A 24,432-nucleotide genomic window follows, 5' to 3' on the forward strand; every position below is an offset into this window, starting at 1 on the left:
GATGTAAGAGTTCTGTTGGCATGAAGTATTAAGTAATTAACCAAAACCTTACTAAGCTGGACTTGCCTTGCAGTAGAAGAGTACAATCCACAGGATAAGAAATGCAAGTGAAAAATTTACTTCAGTATTATATTAAAGGATTGTGGGGATTCCCGACATTGCTGGGTTCAAAGCATGACCCATCCTTGGATGTGTTGCCAGTCATTCACAGGTCACATTCATATACATCTACATATCTTTAAAACGACACATCTTTAAAACTACACAATGTATACTGTATTATGAAGGTTTTTAAAAGTGAAATATGTATCTACCTTTATTACACTTAAAAATGCAATGTAACCACCATTGCCTCCTACTGATAGTGCATACTACTTCAAAGAAAAAATATGGCGCATTTCTATACAGCTGTTTCCTGACTTGAAAAGATTTAAAATAATCTAGTTGATTTATATAAAAAAGCCTTTATAAAAACAAAATAAACTGCTTGCACAGAAAAATAAATCTGGCTAATCTGAACTGCACACAAACAATCTTTATTTTACAAAGCCCCCTTTCTGTGTGATGACAACCATTACAAGTTGTAGAACTAAAGCATGATTGTGCACATATAATTGTGTATGACTAGAGTGCAGGCAGTTAAAATGACACTCTCATGGGCCCCAAAATGAATCAATGGTGGCAATGAATTAGCAAAGCTGTAATTTATACTCCAATAACCCTCCCAGTAGACTACACGGCAAACAGGATAGTAAATAACTCAGAACCCCCAACGCGAGTGCAATTATTTCCGTGTAAGCACAATAAGAAAAAATTTGGATTTGTTCAGGAAGGACACCTACCATCAGGAAGGACATCTAACTGATCACACACTTAGCAAAAAAAAGGCACAATTCACAATAGACAATTTAAAATTTAAAGATTACAAATGCTGAAAAACAAATGTATTACAAAATACTGGTAAGTTAAATAACTGTTCCTATATAATACCTTTGACTGTTCAAACTACCATAACAAATGAAACACCCTTCTTAGTTATAGCTTAATGTTTATTTATATCATTTTTAACATCTGAAATCCAATTTCAGGAATGCTGGGAGACAGAATATATTCCAGCAGCATTCGGCACAAAAGAGGATCCAACCATAAACTAGGTGCACACTCATATTGTAAGATCTGGAGTCACAAATTAACATAACATGCATGTCTTTAGGAACTGGGAGGAACCAAAGAAAACTTGATGAAGACATTGGGAGAGTGTGCAAACTTTGCAAACAATGTCTGGGCTAAGATTTCAACTGTGTCTCCAAGCCACCCTGAAATGGTAAATGATTTAGAAAATTATTGTGGAGCACAGCAGCTGCTAATTACAAGTTTTACAGATGGCACAAACATTTCTTTTGCTGTTGAACACAGTGGTATCTCCAGTAATTAGTTACTAAATTAGTTAAGTACAATATTAAAAAAAACCTCCTAGATTAAAAAAAATAAGTCTTTAGTCATTCATCATGAAAGAGAATTATATTTTTTATAATGTCATGGAAAAACATTTTGCTAGCTTGAATACTGTCCTGTATGTTTACTTATTCTGTCCAGTAACTACTAATGGCTTTGTAATGTTAGACAAGAAAGCTTCAGGGTGTGAATCCTCACAAACACAGTGACTGTGGTACATCAGTACCAACAATAACAAAACAGGGATGTTGTTCCATGTTAACAAAATAACATTTATTTTCTCAATTTATTCTGCATTGTTGTTGGATTTTGAAAGAAGCAATACCTAATTTTAGGCTAAAGCAAAACTAAGGCAGGAGAGAAAAACTAAGATGTCTGCATGTAAGTAACGGCACCTTAACATATCACTTCAGAAGTTTTAGATATGCAGAGATTGTAACACAATGTCTACTGTATAAGTAATGTAAAAGAAAAAAAAAAATGATGCTGCATACAGTATAATGACAATTAAGTCTGGGTTCTTTCTAAATCCAACAACAAACCACAGTAACTGGAAAAAATATTATTAGTTAGACTTTACTCTGAGCAGACCTTTATCTATTTTGATGGTTTATTTTGGTAACGCTCTACGTGTATACCAAGAAAGGAGGCAGAACAAGTAAGGGTACACTTCTACTGTGTTTATCTTTTTAATGGTTACAGTGAGTTGGAAGAGTCTAGTCATATTATGGGGCAGCAAATAAAGAAGAAGGAAGGACAGATGTATGCCATTTTGAAGTAGTGGATGGCCCTTTTACCCAACACATCTGGACTCCTCCATCTAAATCTCTGGTCTGGATTGACTGTATCTTTGCCAAGTTTGCCAAGTGATCAAGAGGTACTGGCCTGTTTTTTCTCCAACTTCTGAAAACTTATTGAACTGGCTACCTATCTCATGTAGGACTGATTTCAAAGTCCTATTACATATATATGTCTTTGAGTATTTTAGACCCTACCTGTACTTTGGAGTGTCTGATCCCTACATATCTTTTCTCAAACAATGCTTTTCTTTTTATTCCAAGATTTAACATAAAAATTGGAAGCTTTCTGCACTCATGCAACAAAAATCTGGAATGGTTTGCCAATAGAGAAGTGCCAGTCTGCAAATGTCAAACATTTAAAAAAAACTTCAACAAGCCCACTTTTCTAATTTGGCCTTTTCTTAATTACTTACATCAGTTTTAATAGATTATAAAAGGCACTACACATACAGCTTGTCAGATTTGCAGAGGGCAGTAACCTCTGCTGTTTTTTCTCCATTTTCTTTTTCAAATTTATTGCAGGAGCACCCTGCATCTCTACCATCTGTCAATTCCAACTGCCTGTGATGCTGAAGAGAAGAAAAGTTCACAAGATATTCTGAAATGGAATTGTGATTGGACTGAGATAGCCACATTTATGTACATGTTGGGATGTGCAGAGAGGGCTGAGCAGGCTTTGGCTTAGGACCCCCCAGAGGCTTATTATCTCTAGCATCCTTGACGACTGCAAGTTTGTCTTTCTCCCTGGCCATTTTGCCATGTAATATAAAGGACAATGTGATTTCTCAGTTTTTTTATTTTTAATAAATTGGCAAAAACCTCAAGTAAACTTTTTTCAAGTTGTCATTATGGAGTGTTGTGTGTAGAATTCTGAAGAAAAAAATGAATTTAATCCGGAATAATAATAATAATTTAATTTGGAATAAGGCTGTAACATAACAAAATGTGGAAAAAGTGATGCGCTGTGAATACTTTCCGGATGCACTGTATATATATATTATATATATACAGGGTATATATATATATATATATATATATATATATATATATATATATTTACCTCTATTGTGACCTCCAGGGAGTGCACAGCTCCCCAAACACCCGACACAACAGACACAAGTTCAGCACAACACACATTTATTCAGCTGTGGGAAACACTTTTGTCTAGCACAGTACAACAAAGCACAATAACCTCTTCTCTGTCTCTAGTCCGCCTCCACTCCTCCTCCCATGTGGATACCTCAGGCTATCCAAATGGGATGATGTGTTCCCCCCACCTTTTATAAAGCACCTGGAAGCGCTCTAGGTGTTCCACAATCACCTTCCAAGTGTGGTGGCAGCGCCGCAGAGGTGAAATCAGCTATTCTCCATGCGACCCCTGGCAGAGGCCACTGGACCCGTCAGGGTTGAGCTTCTGTGCTCCAAACCCGTGGCTGCCCTCTATCGTCCCAGGAGAGGTACTGACCCATGCAAGCTTCTTCCCCTGGTCCTTCCCTTGCAAAGGCGTCCTGGCTAGATAAGGGTCCTGGCTGTCCATTACGATAGATAGATAGACAGACAGATAGATAGGACAGTGATTTCTTTGCTACCACAAAAGGTAAGATAAATTAGTGAAATCCTGTAATTCATCATTTGGAAACTGTATACTTCAACTTATATCAATCTTTTTACGTAATGTAACATGCACCGAGGTTGTGTAGTGATTATAGTTACAATTCTTGAGGCAACTGATGAAAACGTCGATCTTTAATTAATACCCTGTACGTGAAAATAATTTTTACTTTATACCGCAGACATACAGTAAATTATATTACATTTAAATATATGCATAAAAATGTATTTTCACATGAAGCGAGACCTTGCACTAAGCAAAAAGTATCACTTTAAGCTGTAGTAATATGTGGAAAAGTAAATATACAGGAAAGGGACTTGATTGAAAAAAATAATGAAAGACAGAGAGAGAGAGAGAGAAAGAGAGAGAGAGACAGACAGACAGAAACAGAGACAGAAAGAGGAATGAATAAGAGATAAGGCCAATAACAAGAGATATTCTTATATAACAATTTAATATTACAATGTCACTCCGAGAAAAATGATGGGAAGATGAGATAAATTTAACTGGATAAAGAGATTGTTATCTGTAACTAATGAGAATATTTAGTGAGTAAATGTGGACATTTATTAATCCATTTAACCTTTTAAACCAAGTTTGGAAAAAGTTATAAAATAGCCAACATACGGTAACTAATTGTTTGATGCTCAACATTAACCATCTTTACCCTGTAAATCCTCCAGGCAGGACAAACCACCTGCTCTTTAACAGAAGCAACACCCCAAGAGTCAGCAGAAAAAGCTAACAGAGTTCCGCATGAAGTCCAAGAAAGAGTCTAGTCGGAGGGAACACTTAGTATTAAAGAGACAGCCACAGAAGGCAAACCAGAAGAATGGTTACTTCTTAGCAATTATCATTTTTCAAGGTTATGAAGATGAATCAAGGACCTTGATCATCTACAGTAAATGCATGATGCCAGGTAATAATTGGTTGAATTCATTTTTAGTATTTCCCTCCAAAATATTATAAACAATTATCAATACACCTAAAACAGTTTATGTGTATCATTCCCCTTTCGGCCATAACCAGAAACTGAGCACTTGTGTTGTTTCAATTCAATTCAATTACAAAGATACTTCAATTACAAGTTTAAGATATGAAGTTCTTCCTTTCTTTTGTAGTGAGGAGGCATGCATGTTTTAACAATTAAAGGTTTCCCTTTCCACATTTCAGTAAGGCTCTTGCTTTACTATGGATTGTGATTCTTAGCTATTAGAATTACATCAAAGTAACAGAACCACACTCATTTTAACAAAATGAGTAATATAACTTATTGATAAAGACATAGGATAATTGTTTATATATATTTTGATGATTAAAAGCTGAACGAGAAACAGCCAAAACAAAAATGTAATACAGAAGTGGCTTTTCAATGTTCTCTAAGGATTTTCTGGAATTGCAGAAACAAATCTAGGATTAGTTATTTAACTCTATGAGTTTCTTCATTGAGTGTTTGCACTTTCAGGGTGACATTACAGTTACCTGTGGCAAAGAATGAGTAATGAAGCATTAAGCTGTGATATAAGGCCCTCTTGATTTACAATTATTATCACCATCATCATCATTTCACTTATTCCGATGAGATATATGGTAGCAACATGCTGAGGTGGTCTGCATGTCACCCTCAGCTGTTTCTTCCAATGCCCTCTTGGGAGCTCTCAGATGTTCTTAGGCACAACTGGGTCTTGTCTCAGTGCACTGTGCATTGAAATCCATTTTTGGGAAACACCAAGCTGGCATTCTAACAAAATGCCCTAACCACCTTAACTGGTTCTTCCTGATTCATAAAAGCAACAGTTCTACTCCAAAGTTCTCCTGTATTGCTGAGATTCTCATCATATCATGGAGTCTAAACCCAGCAACCTTGTACAAGAACTTTATTTTGCGCACTAGTATTTGAGATCTTTTTCTTTGGTCACTACTTACAGCTTGAGACCACAAGTGAAAAAAGGATGTAGACTGACTACTAAATCAAAAGACTAGTCCAAGGACTTAACTTCCACTTCAACAAGATCTGACATAACACCTGCAAAAGTGCCGCAGATAAAGCAATTTGTTAGATCAATTTCATTTTCACCTCCGCCTCACTCATGAATAAGACCCCAAAGGTTCTTGAACTAGTACACTCTTGGTAGCTGCTCACCCCTTACTCAAAAAAAACAAGTGAATCTTTTTTGGCAGAACACCATGACCTCATATTAGCTGGTACTGACTTTTATCCCAAATGTACAACACTCAGCTGTAAATTGTTTCAATGCAGACCAGAGATCACAGTCTGAAAAAGCCAAGAGGAAAAAATCTGCAAACAGCAGTGTTTCTCAACCTTTTTTCTATAGTGGTACACTACTGGTAACAAAATCATCCCAAGGCACACCACTATTTTACTATCCACAAATACATACAGTATATCTCATACACTTGCTCAACTGCCCGAAGGGGCAAGACTACCAGAAAAGCCAGTTAAAAAGGAGAGCTCAATGATCAGCGTTCACAGACACGGCACTTAGTGAGCACTTTGGTGGCATCTCTAAGCTGCTTTGCCCCTTTGCCTGCCCCTCTCTGCCTCAGAGGCAACTCACATGCCCACTATTCACCAGCTCTGTAAGGCTTGCTGGTGACCACACACTTAGGGTAGATGGACTCTAGCAGCCAAGAGACACATTTGAAGTTTTCTAAGTGCTGTGTCTGCAACATAGCGATCATGGACCTGCTTTTATACCAGCTTCTCCAGGTAGACCTATCCTCCTCAGATATGTCTTGACCACCTGCGGAGCTGTGCGGGAAAAAGTCTTTGTGTAAGCTCATCCTGGATCACTTGCCTGCTGCTGAATTCTTAAGTCATGTCGGTCTGGACCAAGCTCCTTTACCTTCTTTTTCCTTCAAGTGAGCGATTTACAAAGGGGTGTTTTATTAAATAAGTAACTGAATTACCTTTGATTTCTGAAGTTGCACTTGAAATTGCCATCTCCCTAAAGTTGTACATGCTCGTTTGTAGTTACATTAATGGCAGGGTGTGTAAGCTGTGAGCCACTGACAAGAACATGAAATAGTGCGTCGATAATTGTCCAATCATAATAGACTAAAAAAACCCAAAACAATACTAATTCATTGCTAATAAATGTGAGCGCGTCCAGGGTGTGCAGAGAACTGCATCTTCAGAAAAACCTGAAACCAACCGATTAAAGGGAAACCTCTGGTCACCTGCTTGCAAAAAGATCAAGGACTTTCATACAGTCTCATTTGGCCGGGGCCCTTCACTCTGGAAATACAGGTATTCACACAGAAATGAAACAAATACAAGTCGGAACCAGTTTTTAATGGATGTTGGCATGCACTGACACCCGGCATATTGTGAGAATAAACAAATTTAATTTCATGATAATTTTGCATTACCTAATTAATTTTAGTAGAGTTTGTAACATATTTGGAGAGAGGGGTGGCGTCTCAGCATCCCACGTTATAAACCGCCACTGGTTGTCTTACAGTTTAATGGAGCTAACAATATTGACATTTGCTTAGCTTTCATGTACTCTTCATACTGCTCCTAAACTGTACAGTCACCTTTACTTAATCATGTCCTCAATTCTCCAATGCACTCATATGCTTAGCAGATGAATCTGTAATTGCTTACAATGTATGTTTTACTGTTCAGAGTAGTTTGTAACTAGGAAAGATTAATCTTTAATGCAGTATTAATACCCACTTTTAGTAATTACTACATCACAGCAGCCATAAATCTAATCATCATTAATGTATGATCAATTGTGCAGAGATAATCATAAGCTCTTTCCAAATCCATAAAAAAAATGACCCGTTAATTATCGCTGCAAGAGTGAAAAGTTGACCCCACCATTCTAAAGCCAGGAAAGGATATGTATTCTTCTTTGTGGACCTGAGGTTCTGAGTATCGATTCCAGAAGCCTGGCATTGGCTTTCTCCAGAAAGGTGAGATGTTTAATTCCAAAAAAACTGATACACACCCTCTTGTACCCCTGCTAATCCACATTCAGTGTAACTGACTTCTATTTAACAATGGATAGGTTAGCCCAAAGACCCTAAAAACAATATTCAATGCTTTCAGCACTTCTGGTCAGATCTCATATATCCCTGAAGCACTAAAACCACAGCAATTTCAGGTAAGGTGATACACCAAACCATAACAAATGCTTCTGGCATTATCTTCTTCAATAAGGTGGTATCCACCAGGTTTATGAGTTACTTCAAGTGACCCTAAGGTTGATCGCTGCTCACCAAGAACAGCCTGGGTATTCTGAATGATTTAGATACAACAAACTTCATTTATTTTTGGTTCAGTCATTACTGTTGGTGTTGCAATTTTGGTAGACCAATACCTTCTACAAACACTGCACCACAGCATCCCTACTGCTTGTGTATAGGATCTAGGAATGCCACAATGATAGGTGTCAACAACCTTCTGGCTATAGCTGCTTGATACTCTTTAAATTTAGAGAACTTTAATTGAATACAAGGTTAACGAACGGTTTCTTACTAATCTTGCTAGACAGCAACAGGTAAACAAAAGAGCATAATACTTTACTGGCTGTTTACCTAGTTACAGTTGTAATTTATCTTGACATAAATAAATAATGGTTTGATATTCCTTGGTATGCAACAGCATAGCCGCCATTGCTATGCAGAGTATTTAGCTTTAGGAATAGTCACCAATAGCTAAGAACATCCTATAACTAAAACAATGGAATCTGATCAAATCATTGATAGCAACAGCATTCACTACATTTGCCCCTTTATCTGTAGTACTGCTTCTTAAAGAAACCCAAAGCTGCCAGTGTAGCTGTCACTCCTTCAGCAATTATGTCCCCTGTATGGTCTTGGGGAAAGTATGCTGTCTGCAAGCATCTGCTTTTTAGTGTAAATTCCTTATCAGTATCTCATCAACCGAGTCCATGGTTTGGTATTCCTTTCCTTGCTTTGGATAACAAGTTCTTTATTGAGTCCCCTATAACTCCACACCTGGTTCCACTACTGTCAGCTAAGAATAGGCAATACAGTACATGCTACAGTTTGCATGGGCTCCCCAAAATTGGACAATAGATGACTGGAAAAATACTGCCTGGTCTGATGAGTCTCAATTTCTGCGGTGTCATTCTGATTTTAGGGTCAGAACAAGGCATCGACAACATGGAAGTATAGACCCATCCTGCCTTGTATCAACAGTTTAGGCTGGTGGTGGTGTTGTAATGGCGTGGGGGATATTTTCTTGTCACACTTTGGGCCCTTTGGTACCAGTTAAGCATCGTTTAAATGCCACAACCTACCTGAGTATTGTTGCTGACCATGTCCATCTCTTTATGACTGCAGCAGGATAATGTGCCATGTCGCAAACCTCAAATCATCTCAAACTGGTTTCTTGAACATGATAATGATTATACTCAAACATGATAATGATTATACTCAAATTATACTCCATAGTCACCAGATCTCAATCCTATAGCCTTTGGGATGTGGTGGAATTGGAGACTGTGTGATGCTATTATGTGAATATGGACCAAAATCTCTGAGGAATGTTTCCAGCACCTTGTTGAGTATATCCATCCATCCATCCATTTTCCAACCTGGTGAATCCGAACACAGGGTCACGGGGGTCTATATGCCAAGAAGAATTATGGCAGTTCTGTAGGCAAAAAGGTGTCCAATCTGGGACTAGTGAGGTGTACCTAATAAAATGGGCGATGTATAATATAGCTATTTTCACTAATGTTTTGTGGACATTTGCATTGTGGAACTGCCTGTTGCCAGCTGCAAAGCCGTAATGCTTGGGCTACCATGACACAGTCAGAAGCAAAACTTTTAACAAAAGAAGAATCTCCCTTGCTACGGCTTGTGGGAATAGCCTCTAAGCTGCTGCTAGCAGTATATTACTGTACCTGCCAGACAGAAATACTCCACTTCAACCACAGCGCAAACCCTGTTCATAGTGCCATTTGTTTCAGTTCAGTTATTTGCATGGTGGAATCATTGGTAAGCAGTTGTGAGAGCCCACAACATTGGGTTTACAAAGATGCAGTAAGGAGCAGCTCCTTAACGCTTGGAACAAAAGATGAATCTCTACTGCTACCATCTGCAGGGACAGCTTCTAAGCTCCTGCAAGCAGCACACTCCTGGTGACATTAGCTGGCATCTCAGTTAGCCTTCATCCTGTGCACAGAACCTCTAAAAAGCTACATCCCTTGAATTTAAACTTGGGGAGGCTTTTAAACATACTAATGGATGCCAAGTGAGAGAGAAACAAAAAGGTATACATCTAGTTATAAGGTAAGGTATACCCATACTACCAGGTATTTGTCATTCCTGTATTGCTGCCACTCATACTCTAGGTATCGGAGCATGGCTATCTGAACAGACATTAAATCAGCCTTCAGTTCTGAAATTCAAAATGAATACCCTTAAGGGGCCTCTTGGTCTGGCAAAGGCTGATGAGATGTCACCTAATCTTGGCTAACACTGCTGTTAACAGATCTAATTCAGACGCCAAGCTGAACACAGGAATGCAAATGGTTGGCTATGAAACGATACTGGTCTGGCTAAGCTACTCAAAAATGTTTCTAGTCCGTTCCCATTCTGGAATGCACATTGAAATTAATAGTGTGAGGAAAAAACCCAGTTGGCATTCTGGTAAAATAGGCACTGTATCCGTCTTAAGTCTGTTGTTTCACCACAGAAGGTCTTGTGTGTCACTTAAAGTTTAGCCACTATGTCCTCCACTCGCAACTCAAATAATAAAAAAATGATGGGAATTATTTGTTATGAAAGTGTAATGTCCACTATGATCTCCATTCACAACTCAAATAATAAAAAACGTATTTTTACAAGTATATTGCTCGATTACTAATGCAAGTTAGTCAAAATATACCACACTTATATTGTGGCTTCTTTTCAAGAATGCAAAAAGGAAACGAGGGACATCCATTCATTCATTTTCCAACCTGCTGAATCCGAACACAGGGTCACGGGGGTTTGCTGGAGCCAATCCCAGCCAACACAGGGCACAAGGCAGGAACCAATCCCGGGCAGGGTGCCAACCCACCGCAGGACACACACAAACACACCCATACACCAAGCACACACTAGGGCCAATTTAGAATCGCCAATCCACCTCACCAGCATGTCTTTGGACTGTGGGAGGAAACTGGAGCACCCGGAGAAAACCCATGCAGACATGGGGAGAACATGCAAACTCCACACAGGGAGGACCCGGGAAGCGAACCCAGGTCACCAGGTCTCTCAACTGCGAGGCAGCAGCGCTACCCACTGCGCCACCGTGCCGCCCAATGAGGGACATGTAAAAGCTAATAACCCGAAAATAAAGTGCATTTTTGCTAGCTTGAAATTTGAGAATATCTTTAGTCCCATCAATATACTAATACCATGTAAGCCAACAATAGCTGGAAAAAATCAAATGCACAATGGTAATAATGTTACGATGTTGTACTTCGAAAGCTATATGTCATCTCCAGCTGAGCGTTATTAACATTTGCATTTGCTATTCAGCTAACAACTTTAAAAAAAATTACCATCTCACCAATGTACTGTAGGCATATATTACCATGTAAACTCCACCACACTTTACAAACCATTGTTTTTTAATTATTCATTATTTTTAATATTAAACTACCCACCCACTCTTTCTCTCCCTATGTACGGATTTGCAATAATTTAAAATTTCTTCACACAAATAAATTAAAATATAGCAATTTAATTTGAAAGTAACACAATGGGAGACCTACAAAATTTGAATCAAAGTTAATGTGAACACAATGGAGTGAAAATAGCAACAGACTTGCTAAATTGGGCTCAAAGATTCTATCATATTAACACTTATGTTATCTGTCGAAATTTAAATCTAGATTTAAGTCTTATTTTTTTGATATTTTCATTGTTAACCTTTGGGCAACCTTACAATTTATAATTAATAAACAAATAAAATACTTTAGAAAAAAAGAGTAAAATGATCCAGATATATTATGTGCCTGCGTTTACTTTTGTTTAATGTATTATGTCTTCAGAACTGCTTGATTCTCCATACTTTGATTTTGAAAGTACTTGGAGGAAGCCATTGTAGGAAAGGTGTTACATAACAAGATGATTAGTTACGTCAAAGATGATCTATAGCTTCAACTACCACTGGAAAACCTGTATTGAAACATACACTTTTTGTAAGAATCATTGTAGAATCTTACCTCACTGTTGTTGATGACAGCTCTCCACATGCCCAGGTTTTCACACCACCAGTCTGTTCGGGAGATGTGTTGTTGGAGGTCATCCTGTTCTTTCTCCATGGTGCTGATTTCATCTTTCAGTTTGGAGACAATCTGTTAAGATAACAACAGTCACAACATCAGGTGATATTGTACAGGTGAATGTGAGTGGAAAGCCGATAATATGTTACTAGGAATGTAATTTTATAAATAAAAAGAGAGTGGCATGAAGACCAGTATTTTATTTTGATTAAATACAAGTTTTATTAACACAGGCTTATCAAAACCAACATTAGTCTTGTTTGTTTTTCTCCAGCAGTTTATGTTTTATTTACAAAGTTCACTCATTCACTTGAGAGTGGATGACTCACTGACTCACTGAAAATCAATATCTGACGATAGCAGGTAAAATTTCACCTTTCATTTGCAGTAACAGATGGCAAGGAGGGAGCTGTGAATGAATTCCAAATAGTGAACTGCTCATAATTCAGAAAAAAATCATTGAATATAAAGGAGTACTGAGCAAAATTCATGTTAACAAATTCTCATTCAACATGAAACAGCTCAGCCTGTGAACAAATCTGGCCTCCTTTGCGACCTGTATATACTGTCTCTACCACAAGCATCAAATCTTGACAAATACATAATTATAACACAATTTTCTGTATGCATTCATTGTATAGTTACCTTTCTATCTGGTTTTGGGGCATTGAGAATAGAAACCAGAGCTTGTCGTTTATATTCAAGCTTCTCACTTAAATGTCGCAGCTTATTCGCTGCATAACTGGCCTGCTCATTAATCCCATTGCTACCTTCATCAAGGATGTCTTCTCCTCCATCACATGCCTGGTTCTGAAAGTTTAAGGGCAAAGAAGAAAAGTTGCTAGCATTTTCAAAATCATGACTTTCTTGCAAATATAACCCTCCTGCCCTGGACACTCCTAAAGGGGTCTTTTATAGTAAGGTATTGGCAAAAGTGAGACTGGTAGTACCGTTATGCATCAGTAGTACTTAACAATAAAACATTAAATAGATCCCAAAAGTGTATCTCATAAACTTTGAGGAGGCCAAGTGTATTTACTAATAGCATATATGTACTGTTTAAGGGGGCAACACTGCACTGCTGCCTCACAGTTCCCAGCAGAGCCTTTGTGCAGTTTGCTTTTTCTCCCCATGTGAGAGTGTGCTTTTCTCTGCTTCTGGTGTTCCTCTTGAATCGCAAAAACATCTGTGTGTTTGTTTTACTGGTGATCTTAAATTGGCCCTATATGAATATAGGTGTGGGAGTATCAGTAAGCACTGTGATGAAATAGTACCCTCTGCACAGGGTTGATTCTGGAAAGGGTACCATGATGGCGGAAGAGGCTTCAGCTCACCAAGAATCTGATTAAACAGCTTGAGAAAGTAATTTTATGTCTGCTTTTGGGATGACACAGTGGTGCAGTGGTTAGTGCTGCACAGTTTCTAATCTAGGGAAAGCCTATGAAGAGTTTCTTCCTTATGTTCTTGTCTACTATGTTTCTTCTTGGGGCATTCCTGTTTTTCTTGTGTCTTAGGTTAACTCACTACGGATGTATGTGAGTGTGCCTTGTGATGGACTTGTTCCTGCTTTATGGTCAGTTCTGGCAATATGAAAATCAGCTCTCTGCAACATTAAAATGAATAAGCAATTAGGGAATGGATAGATTTGCACTAAAACAAAAACGAATCAATCAAGAATCAATCCAGTTCAGTTTTTTGAATGTAGTGAACTACTGATTAGACAAATTTAAGATGTAGTTCATTTTAGCAAATAAAAAAGAAAGTAAATGTAATATATAAAACTGTAATATATAAAACAGAACACATTCATCTTGTTTCTTTAGTTGCCTAATCCAAGTGTTGGGTTGCAGGAAGCCAGAGGCTATCTCAGCAGCACAGGTCCAACACAGCAAACAGTCTTAGATAGACCACATCCCAATACAGACCATGTAGTATATATATATTTTTATTTATATCTGTGCATATATACATTAGGTGAAGGACTGCTGTCTTGTGCCTAATCAACCTTATAATTATATTATAATATTGAATTACTGTATATTATCAAAACATCATAGATATTGAGGAATAAAGTATGGTAAATTATTTTCTGCAAAATGAAATAAAAAAGAAATTCTTACTACTTCATCCTTATCTTCAGAGCTAGATTGTGAATTGCTACGTTGCTCTTCCTTCTTGATCAGCCTTTCATACAAATCAGTCACCAGGAATGCTGGGTAATACCGTTCCTTCATTGTTTCATACACATCACTCTGAATCTTGTTAAAAATGTCAGTTCCTTTGTTTCCCACCAGAGTCTGTTGAATTTCTTTGTAAAGTGCTTTCTCCACTGGAATTTCTCTACTTTCCACAAAGTAGTTTTGGTAGATTTCACCAACAAGTTGAGGTATTTCATTCTAGAAGGTAAGATCACACCAGATTTTTTTAAACAATATTGAAAAAACACTCAAAAATATCAAATATGCAGTGAATTTATGAGTAAGTGTATATCTCTAAACATAGTACTATACATTTTTCCTTTGTTGATTGACCCATTAAACATCCAACAGACATTGATGAGACACGGAATAAAATTAATAATTTTATAAATTATCAAAAAATATGTGAAGGTTGAATGCTAATGTCATACTTATGGGGGTTTCCTTCAAGAACCTTAATACCAGTCCAACAGCATGATGACATGCTGGCTGGCTGGCAACTCTAAACAGATGCAAGTCTGGTGGGCTGGTACCATATCCAAAGCTTTTTCCTGCCAAGCATCTATTGCTACCATGACAGTGGAGATTCTTTGAAAATTTAACTAGCTCAAGGCAAGCTTACATAAACAAAGAATGAATGGATGTATGGAGGTTGAGCCATTTATTACATTAGTAGGAACATACAGAATCTCAAACATCTTCAAACTAAAGCTGCCACATTTGTGTAATGGCTATTTTAATAACTGCAGAAACCCAGGAGCTCAGCAGTCATTCTGCCCTAAATTTTAACAGTTCCAATTTGAACACTGCAGCCTCACTTCTTAAAATCATCTAAAGGGTGAATACTTAATGATAATGCTAACAATAAAGATAAGCAAAGTCTTCAACTGAGTAGAATAATAAAAGTTTAATAGTTAAACTGAGGTAGAGCAGCACAAACAGTGAATTGCCTTATTTGCTTTACATTACTTATATATCAACATATAGTATTCAAGAAATAAAAAGAGTTTGTTACTTTTTATTTTAAAGCTAAGAAGTCATTTAGGAATAACTTGGTAGAACACTCAGTAGAAGATCTATTATTTTAACATCATTCATTACTACAACTCAAAATTCACCACCCATCTAAGATTCAACAAAGCAAAGTGAATATACCTTGAACATTGCAAATAAAATTTGTATTCCAGCTTTAATGTTAACAACATTTTTTTGTACATCTGAAATGTTGTTCTAAGGTTCGTAACTGTTAAATCAGCAAACTATAATTGTGATTAATTTAAGGCTAAATTCTGTGACATGCATCACTTAAAAAAATGCTAGTGATCTTGCTGAACAACTCGGTCAAGAATGTGAAAATGTATGATTTCAGAATCTTTTGGCATCTTCCACTGATTTATTCTGAATGAACATACCTTGTTAGCGTTTTTCAAATACTCCACAGACTCCCAAAAACTAATGAGTGCTCTCTTCTCAACCCTTTCCATATAGATACGAAAATGCTCCCGAAACACTGCATTTGTCATGATTTCTTCAAACTGAAGAATCTAAAATACAGTACATTAAAAAAATCCAATACATATGATAACAATTTGGAAGCAACAAACATCTTAGTAATACATCTCTTAATATTATCTAAAACTAGGGGGCTTCGCCCCCTGCTCGCTTCGCTCGCCAACCCCTGTATTTGGTTTTCTGGATACACACTTTTAAGATTGTTTTTTCTTTAAATTGTTGCTATTTAATTAGTTTCACTTTTATTTCAGAACTTCTGTAAAAACAATATTTGTAATCTTGCGAGTCCCAATATGCTGAATCTTTTTAATGTGGTCAGGATAGGTTTCTCTGTTTGGAATTTCAGCATAGACAAAACGATCTACATCATCAGCATTTATTAATTTTTTTTTTACAAAGTAACAAAGTAAGTAGAGTTCTGCATTGGACTCCTGTCTGTAAAGTCGTGCTATTTTCCTCTCAGAGTTCCAAAAGTACATGGGGTTACCAAGGTGATACCCCAGCTTTTGTCTAGGTTTTTATACAAGGGCTAGACAGAACGTTTTTGACTCCTGGGGTAAATTTAGGTTTTTAAATAAGCAGACAGATAAATATATATACATTAACAAAGTAACCAATAAATGCATGTGCGGTAAACTCCTTTTTTGAAATTCTCAAGATTCTTTATTTGTCACATGCATAGTTATACAGGACAACACGCAGTGAAATGCATCCTGATCCGCTTATCAAAAACTGTGCAAAGTTAGAAGAATATCAGTTAGATTAACAAAAAGTCATAGATCGAAAGATAACAGTATAGTAGAACATAATAAATAAGTAAAATTATGTGAATAAAGTAGAATTAAGTGTTAAGGTGCAATAGTGTAGTAATTATTGTGCAAAACCAAAGTTAGACTGGTGCATAGTTAAATGAGGCAGTTTATTTGTTTGCGCTGCTGCGATCTTTACTTTTTTATATTTTCTAATTTTCCTACTTTCATAACCTTTAACTTTCTCCACATGTGTATAGCGCCAACGTTTCTTTTTTTTTTTTGAGCCTTTCTAATTTCACTGGTTTCATAGTCTCTAACCTGCTCTGCATGTGTTTAGCGCCAACGTTTGTAAACATCTCTATGAAGTTCTACTTTGTCTTTTACTCACTGTCATTTGATTAAGAGCCGGATTGGACGTGCTTTTTTTTCAATTCCACTTGTTCCGGGCTGATAATTACTTTCCTTATTTTCTGAATTTGCACCTCGATTATACTTTTTTGCTCTTTTTTCTGTCCAATGCATTTGAGTCTCTTGTCTCAGCGCTTTTCTTTCTTCTTTGTTTAATCATCGACGTTTCATTTCTACCCTATTCATTTCATTTCTACCGTATTTACTTTATACACTTTATATGCATTGAGAGCCCTGGAGCTGTGTGTGCTGCATGACTGCCTTTACATTACTGATTTGTTTTTTTTGATATTGCTTGTAAGTAGGGTGTGTCTTGCAAGACTCTCGTTCTATGTTCCCATGAGACGCACCGTGGCAGGTCTCTTTCGTCTCGCGGGTCTTTAAATTATCTTCCGAGAAAGATCACGTATCATAGACTATCAGGACAGGGGACAGGATTTCTTTTTATAATAGAGAGATAGTTTAACAATGAAATAAAAAAAATCCTAGAAGATTTCACTATACCATTAAAAAATTGAACATCTTATTACTCAACCTGAATTGCTAATTTAGTATTTGCTTTGATCCACCTAACATACTCAACAATTATAGGGATGAAGTATTCATACTATGAACCCACAACAAAAAAAAAAATGTAAAACTAAAATTGAAATATCTTGTTTAACTTGGTCAAGTCTTCCACAATGACTCAGCAGAATTCAAGGCTAGAAGGAAAATCAGTCAAACTCATTTATCTTATTTTTTTTTGCTCTGAAGCTACTGATTTCCCTGCAGTTCTGACTACATGCATGTAGTCATTTGCCCTTCTATACAATAATGTGAAACTACATTTGGCTCCATTCATTGTTTTCTCTGGTCTCCAAAGTGCCCCAGTCTCTGACATTGAAAGAACCTCCACAATATGATGCTGGCTCCACAATCAGCTTCATTGCAAGAACAGTACTAACCAGGTATTCACTTACACTGTACATACTGTAGTACATCATCCAGGGAATCTTTTTCCATATTCAGGAATCTCCTCCATTGTTTCTTTCAGACTCCTATTGGGTTTATTGTGTGACAGACTCAGAATAGAGCTGCTGACCCTCCGCATTGAGAGAAGCCAATTGAGGTGGTGCAGGCATCTGATACAGATGCTTCCTAGCCACTTCCCTGTGGAAAAGTTGCTGGCACAACCAACTAGGAGACAACTCTGGGGAAGACCCTGGTCTTGCTGGGAAAATTATATCCCCCAGATGGCCTGTCAACACCTTGGGATCCCACAATACGAGTTGGCAAGTGTAGCTAGGGAAAGGGATGTATGGGCTTCACTGCTAAGTCTGCTGCCTCTGTGACCCAGATTCAGATAAGCAGTGGAAAATAAATGAATGTACAGTGGTTTCCCATCAAGCTCTCTTACCACAGACAGTACATCCATGACATGGAAGGTAAAACTGGAACACAAAATGGAGGGAGGGAATCACATATGATCTTTAAGACAGCTTCTTTTTAATCCAGAACAGTAGACAGAATAGGCATAGGGAATCAGCACCCTACAGTTTTAGCAGTGCTTTTGGTCCTTGACAAAAATACAGGTAGGGGCTCCAACGGTCATTGGGGGGGCTTGTGGGAGACCCAGGACGGTCTGTTCACAAATAATTGTTTTTGTAACAGCACCATCAGTAACAAAATCTGGTGATTTGACAATGGGCTGAGTATGAAATGAAGCCCTGAAAGAAGATACTGTGCTAAGAGCTTTAAAGAAGAACAGACACTTCTTGATTTGCTTAATGCCTTACATGGAAGGAAGCTTCAGAGTATTTACCCAGATGTTTGCACTGCACTGTATATTTTTTACACATTACCAGTAACTGTGGCCAGAGAAGTGCATTGTTTTAGTAAACTAAAAATGATTAAAAATTATACTCAACAATGCACCATAAACACTGTGCAGCCTTAAAATCCTTGCAGATAATATTGTGGTATCCAGCAGATAATGCATGCATGATCAACAACGACCTGTCACAGAGATAAGGCTGAGGCTAATGAGGGGCCACCAGGACACTTCAGTCCTGGGCCCTGACATGTGTAATGGCACACCTGTATCCAGTCATACCCAAGACCACTCTTAAAAAGCAAACCAAAAAAAAGTGATGCCTGTATTACAGCGGCTTTCTTTAATAGCTTCAACAAGAACAGCCTCTGGCTTGCAAAACAACTTAATGTTAAGCAGTTTGAACTGGGGGAAGGGTTAAGGGGACATGAATTGATAGGTGCACCTATACGGTGGTGACTTGTTGACCATCAATTAATCAAGTACTTGAATTTTTGTTGTTTGTTTGTTTTTTTTGGCTATACATGATATATAATCTAGTGTAAACGTTGTTAAATGCATTTTTCTGATATGCTTACACTACATTATAATTGTATATGATTGTAAATCCTGATCATAATCATCTAGTCATCTACATCACCAAGTCTAAAGTATAGTTGCTCCTCAAATCCGTATATTATAATGCTTTTTTCCCCAATGTGAGCAATGTAGAAGACTGCTTAATAAAAAATAATCTTGGGATATTACTTTAATGTCCTTTAGGAATAGTTTATTTTATGTTATAGTTTATGGTAAGCTGAAGAAATCAATGCCAATATGGGTAAATGTTTAAAGGGAAGATAACTGGCTAAATATGTTTCAATCTATTTTAAAAATGTCATCAGCTATGACAGAATGATGGACTTACAACTGCTTTCTCTTCTGAAATTCTTCAATAGGAATCTATAAAATTATGATTCAGTTGTACAGTAGGAAAAACACTAAACCAGAAACAATCATAGGAATTCTTCAAATGGTCCCAGCAATGGTTAAAAGATCTATAAATGATATAACGATCATGATGGAAATGATGTGGTAACAAATATGTGTAAATAGGGATTTTCTGTTCTGCTATGTGAGGAATATGTCCAGATGGATTAGATATTGTCAGTACACAGCAAAAACTAAATGTAAAAAATGCCCTAGCAATATGTTCACAGTTTAGAAACAGACAGTATCCTAAAAATGATAAATTATGTCTGCTTGTTTAATTTTTCAAATGCAGTGTCAGAAGGAATTACTTTTACTTATCATAGTGAACACAAAAACAATCCTCAAAAACAATATACTGAGTTGTACTTCAAGTGTAAGTTCAATATTTTTCAAGTCAAACTTATTTCTTCAGTGTTCTTGAGTATATTACATTTTCCATATAAAATTGTGTTCTTGCATTCTGAAATGGTGCTCAAGGGGCATGAGTTGAAATTTAAAAACATTTAAGAAAGCATGCTTGTGACAACAAAAGTAAACTGTAAGTATTACATTTTTTCCACAGATTCTTAGTACAGTTTTCTTGAGGTGACGTAATGATACATTTCCTATTGACTTGTCTGCTCACAAATTCCACTGCAGGTGGAGTTTTATATTTTCTATAGGCACACCCCCAATCGCGAATGTCCATAGATGTAGGATGCTTATTTTCTTCAACTGTTATTTGCTGCTATGGCTTGTAATAAATTATGCTCTACACAAAAGTATGTCAAGTGTCTGATATGAAAACATAATAAAAATCTTGACAAGAACATGCCGTTAAGCACACCAAAGCTTGCCAATCCTATCTATTTAATTCCTCCAAAATAACATTATGTCTAGTTTTGAAGTCCCTAAAGCCTTACTGTCTACCACACTACTTAGTAGCTTATTCCATGTGTCTATGGATCTCTCTGTGAAGAAAAATATCCTAATATTCATGCAAAATGTACCCTTAAGTTTTCAACTGTGCCTGCGTATTCCTGCTGAACTTAATTCAAAGTAACAGTCCTAATCCACTGTACTAATTCCTTTCTTCAATACTTTAGTCATGTCACCTCTTAATCTCCACTGGAAAGTTTCAACCCTTTAAAACTCTGTTAGCCTTCGTAACAGCTTCTGAACAATGTCTGGAAAAGGATAGTGATGAATCCAGTACAACTCCTAAATTCTTCTCATTAAGTAGTAACATTTCTACTTCCTACTTGTAATACATTACTTTTATGTACATTATTTTCATCTGCCACAAGTCTTCCAATGCTTGTATGCTATTTCTCTGTAATGATTCAACACATTTTAGATTATCTGCCAATCCACCTAACTTGGTATCATCTGCAAATTCACCAGCTTCTTATTTATGTTCCCATCCTAATCATTAATATATTTTAAAAATAGCAGCAACCATAGCACTGATCCCTTAACATCATCCAATTCTGAAAAGTTATTGCACCATAACCCTCAGCTTCCTGTGCTCTGTCCAATCCTGCACCCATTCTACACACTACACACTACACCCTGAACTCCCACTACTTTTAGTGTGATGCCCAACCTCCAAACTTTGTAAGGTACCTGTCTTGCATTATATGTAAAATGTTTTTAAACCTATTCCACTGCTCCTCAACTGTCTCCACACTTAAAAACTGCTGAGCTGTCAGTATGTCATGAAATCACCTGTTCTGAGTAGGGTTCTGCAATCAAACCACGGTGACTGTACATAATTCAAAACTTGTGTCATCGCAGGCAGCACATGCATATTGAAATCATATTTTTTTTCTTGTGCCACGTGTACTCAAAGCAGGTTTTTATGAAGTGCTAGTGTACATAATGAATCACATACAGACACCATGGTTGGCGCCTCATATACGGTCAAATTACACATCGCCTCAGTTCATCCAGCTACAGCTTTGTCCGAGTCTGTGAGCATTCCACCTTTACAGCATTGTACTCTTCTCCTGTGGCTTGTCCCTCCTTGTCTTTTCTTCATATGGAAACTGATTCAGGCTATGTACGAATTTCTCCAAGCGTAGAAAAAACATTGCAATTTTACCCCAGGTGATTGTATAAATGGTTTACCTAACTGAAATCATCAGCCCCAGAACCATCAAGGTGGAGTGATTGTGGCAGGGAGTACTTTTTGCTTGTTATAATCTGTACTATCACATAGCCTACTGAGTGAGATTCACAATGAGAGTGGTGCATGTTGGTCAAGTGTGCGCATAAGAGTTCTACTTTGTACACATAACAATAGTAACTGAGCTGATAACATTACAATTCATTTTTTATCAAAGCCTTAGATGTTTCAAAGATCCAAGGTCACCTTCATGGCAATATTAAGTACACAAAGTCAATCAACACTCAGCATTTCACACATTCTGTAGCATGTCATGTCATGTCGTATCATGTGCAAGTTCAATAATAGTATGCTGGGAAAATGAAAAAAACTAAATCAGAGTGAAACACATAGATGCTCCACAAACCAATAATCACATTTAATATGATACGATAAGTTGTTCTTGCTGAAGATGCGGTAATACGTCAGTGTTTCATATAGGTAGCTATTTACTCAAGCCCATATTTCTGCGGATCATGGCTGAAATAAATGGAGTGCTAAAAAAATTAAGATTAGTCCATGAACTTCTTCGTCACATGTAGTGAAAGACTGTCAGTGATTATGAAACTTTTTTCAATGGCTAATGTTTAGTTATCTAAAGAACAGAGACAGCAATTTATTCCCAGACAGCAACATTTAATAACACACTTTTAAACAGCAGCAGGTAAGGGTTTTTGAGATTAAATGCATATGCTAGAGGAAGCCACATTCCTGGGGCTGCAAGGCTGCTGCAGAGAGAAACAGGCATTGAAGTTAAGCACACAGCCTTGCTGAATCTCACAATAATGCACTGTTTTTCTTTTTCATTAAAAAAGACACAGATATGCAAGAACAGGCTAGGCATTTCTTGAAATTTATATGCAGAAAAAAAAAAAAAACTTCACGTTAGAACAAAACTTCATATGACAAATTAATATATACCAGAAAAGTGAAAAAATAACTTAAATTGGAAAAATATCAAACTTATCCTTTTCAATCTCCTGCGTGGAGTTTGCATGTTCTCCCCGTGTCTGCGTGGGTTTCCTCCTGGTACTCCGGTTTCCTCCCACAGTCCAAAGACATGCAGGTTAGGTGCATTGGCAATCCTAAATTGTCCCTAGTGTGTGCTTGGTGTGCGTGTGTGTGTGCTCTGCGGTGGGCTGGCGCCCAGCCCAGGGTTTGTTTCCTGCCTTGTGCCCTGTGTTGGCTGGGATTGGCTCCGTGACCCTGTAGTAATAGCGGGTTGGATAATGGATGGATGGATGGATGATCTAAGTTGGAGGAGGTTGACAGAAATATACAAAGGTGTCAATTTCCTGTGGAATTCTACTAGGACTTTAGGCTGCAGTATCAGGCATATATACCGGAATATTATGATTCTGTCAAACTGCATGTGCTAAGTCAAGGCACACACTACTATAGGTTTTCCATGTATAAAGTAAACATTCCGGCAGAAAATACTGTGATCATAATATAGTAATTGTGCATAATTACTACATATCACTATATATTTATTACAAAGTATTAAACACAGTGCTGATATTGGTCGTTTACAACTAGATCTCACCCTCTGGCTCTGGGGTCCATCAGTTTCATCAGTGAGCCCATCTTCCTGTTGTTCATAGTCAGGGCCTCCCAACTGTCTTATCCTCTTCTCACACTGCCGTTTTGCAACAGTCAGTTGGTTGATATACCTTTTCATGTTCCGAGCTCTCAGCATGTCCACTTTCATTGCTGCTGTTTCCTTTCCTTTGCTATCTGCGCAAATGCAAATTAAATGGAGTATTCAAATCTTCCGTTACACTCTTAGAACTGTTTAGAAAAACAGCCTTCATTAATACATTTTTACTATCAGTATGCAAAACATTTTTACTATGATCCAAACTCTACTATAAAAATACTATACACTCTGATCTGTACACTCATAAAAGCTTCAAGTATTTAAGAGTAAAACACATGTTTTTCTCCTGTTGGGAAAAAGTAATTCTAGTCAGTTTAAATTTGTAAATTCTCTGAATGCATGGCCAAATACTGTAAACATATGTTTTCTTGGGGGAAGTAGGGTATGGTTTCAGCATCTGTAACCTATTAGATACCATATGTTTCTATTATTTATTAGATACAATATGTTTCTTTATCGCAGTTTGCCAGGTGACCTGCCATTTTGATCTGTGAAGGGTAAAATACAGGTGAGTCATGAGTCCTAAAAACCCCAAAATTGTACCCAAATACAGAACATACTAGCTGTGCTAAGGTTGAAATCTAACTATTCAACATAGACCTCAGTGCACAATGCAATAAACAGGTCTCTGGTATATTCCATTTAGTATGGGATTCGTAAAATCAGTGTTAATGTTTGTGATGCACAATCTATTGGAATAATAGAGATATAGCAACCGAGTAGACACATAGACACTTATCCTTTTATTAGATACAGATGTATATATAGAGTCAGAAAGGAAGACTGGCTATAACTTCACTGATGGAAATGTACACATTCTAGGTG

The 24,432-nt window shown here is 37.2% G+C and overlaps 1 protein-coding gene across 1 annotated transcript in view; it reads right to left on the reverse strand.

Moving 5' to 3' along the window:
* Window positions 1-24,432, reverse strand: part of snx25 (sorting nexin 25) — a 454,529-nt gene that overhangs the window by 86,672 nt on the left and 343,425 nt on the right. The window contains exons 7-11 of the mRNA XM_051928435.1: window positions 23,494-23,684; window positions 15,757-15,888; window positions 14,267-14,542; window positions 12,792-12,956; window positions 12,087-12,218 (exon numbers count right to left, since the gene is read on the reverse strand). Coding sequence (XP_051784395.1) covers window positions 12,087-12,218; window positions 12,792-12,956; window positions 14,267-14,542; window positions 15,757-15,888; window positions 23,494-23,684 — 896 coding nt within the window. The remainder of the gene's footprint in view (window positions 1-12,086; window positions 12,219-12,791; window positions 12,957-14,266; window positions 14,543-15,756; window positions 15,889-23,493; window positions 23,685-24,432) is intronic.

The sequence above is a fragment of the Erpetoichthys calabaricus genome, chromosome 5 (assembly GCF_900747795.2).
Source record: "Erpetoichthys calabaricus chromosome 5, fErpCal1.3, whole genome shotgun sequence".
NCBI lineage: Eukaryota > Metazoa > Chordata > Cladistia > Polypteriformes > Polypteridae > Erpetoichthys > Erpetoichthys calabaricus.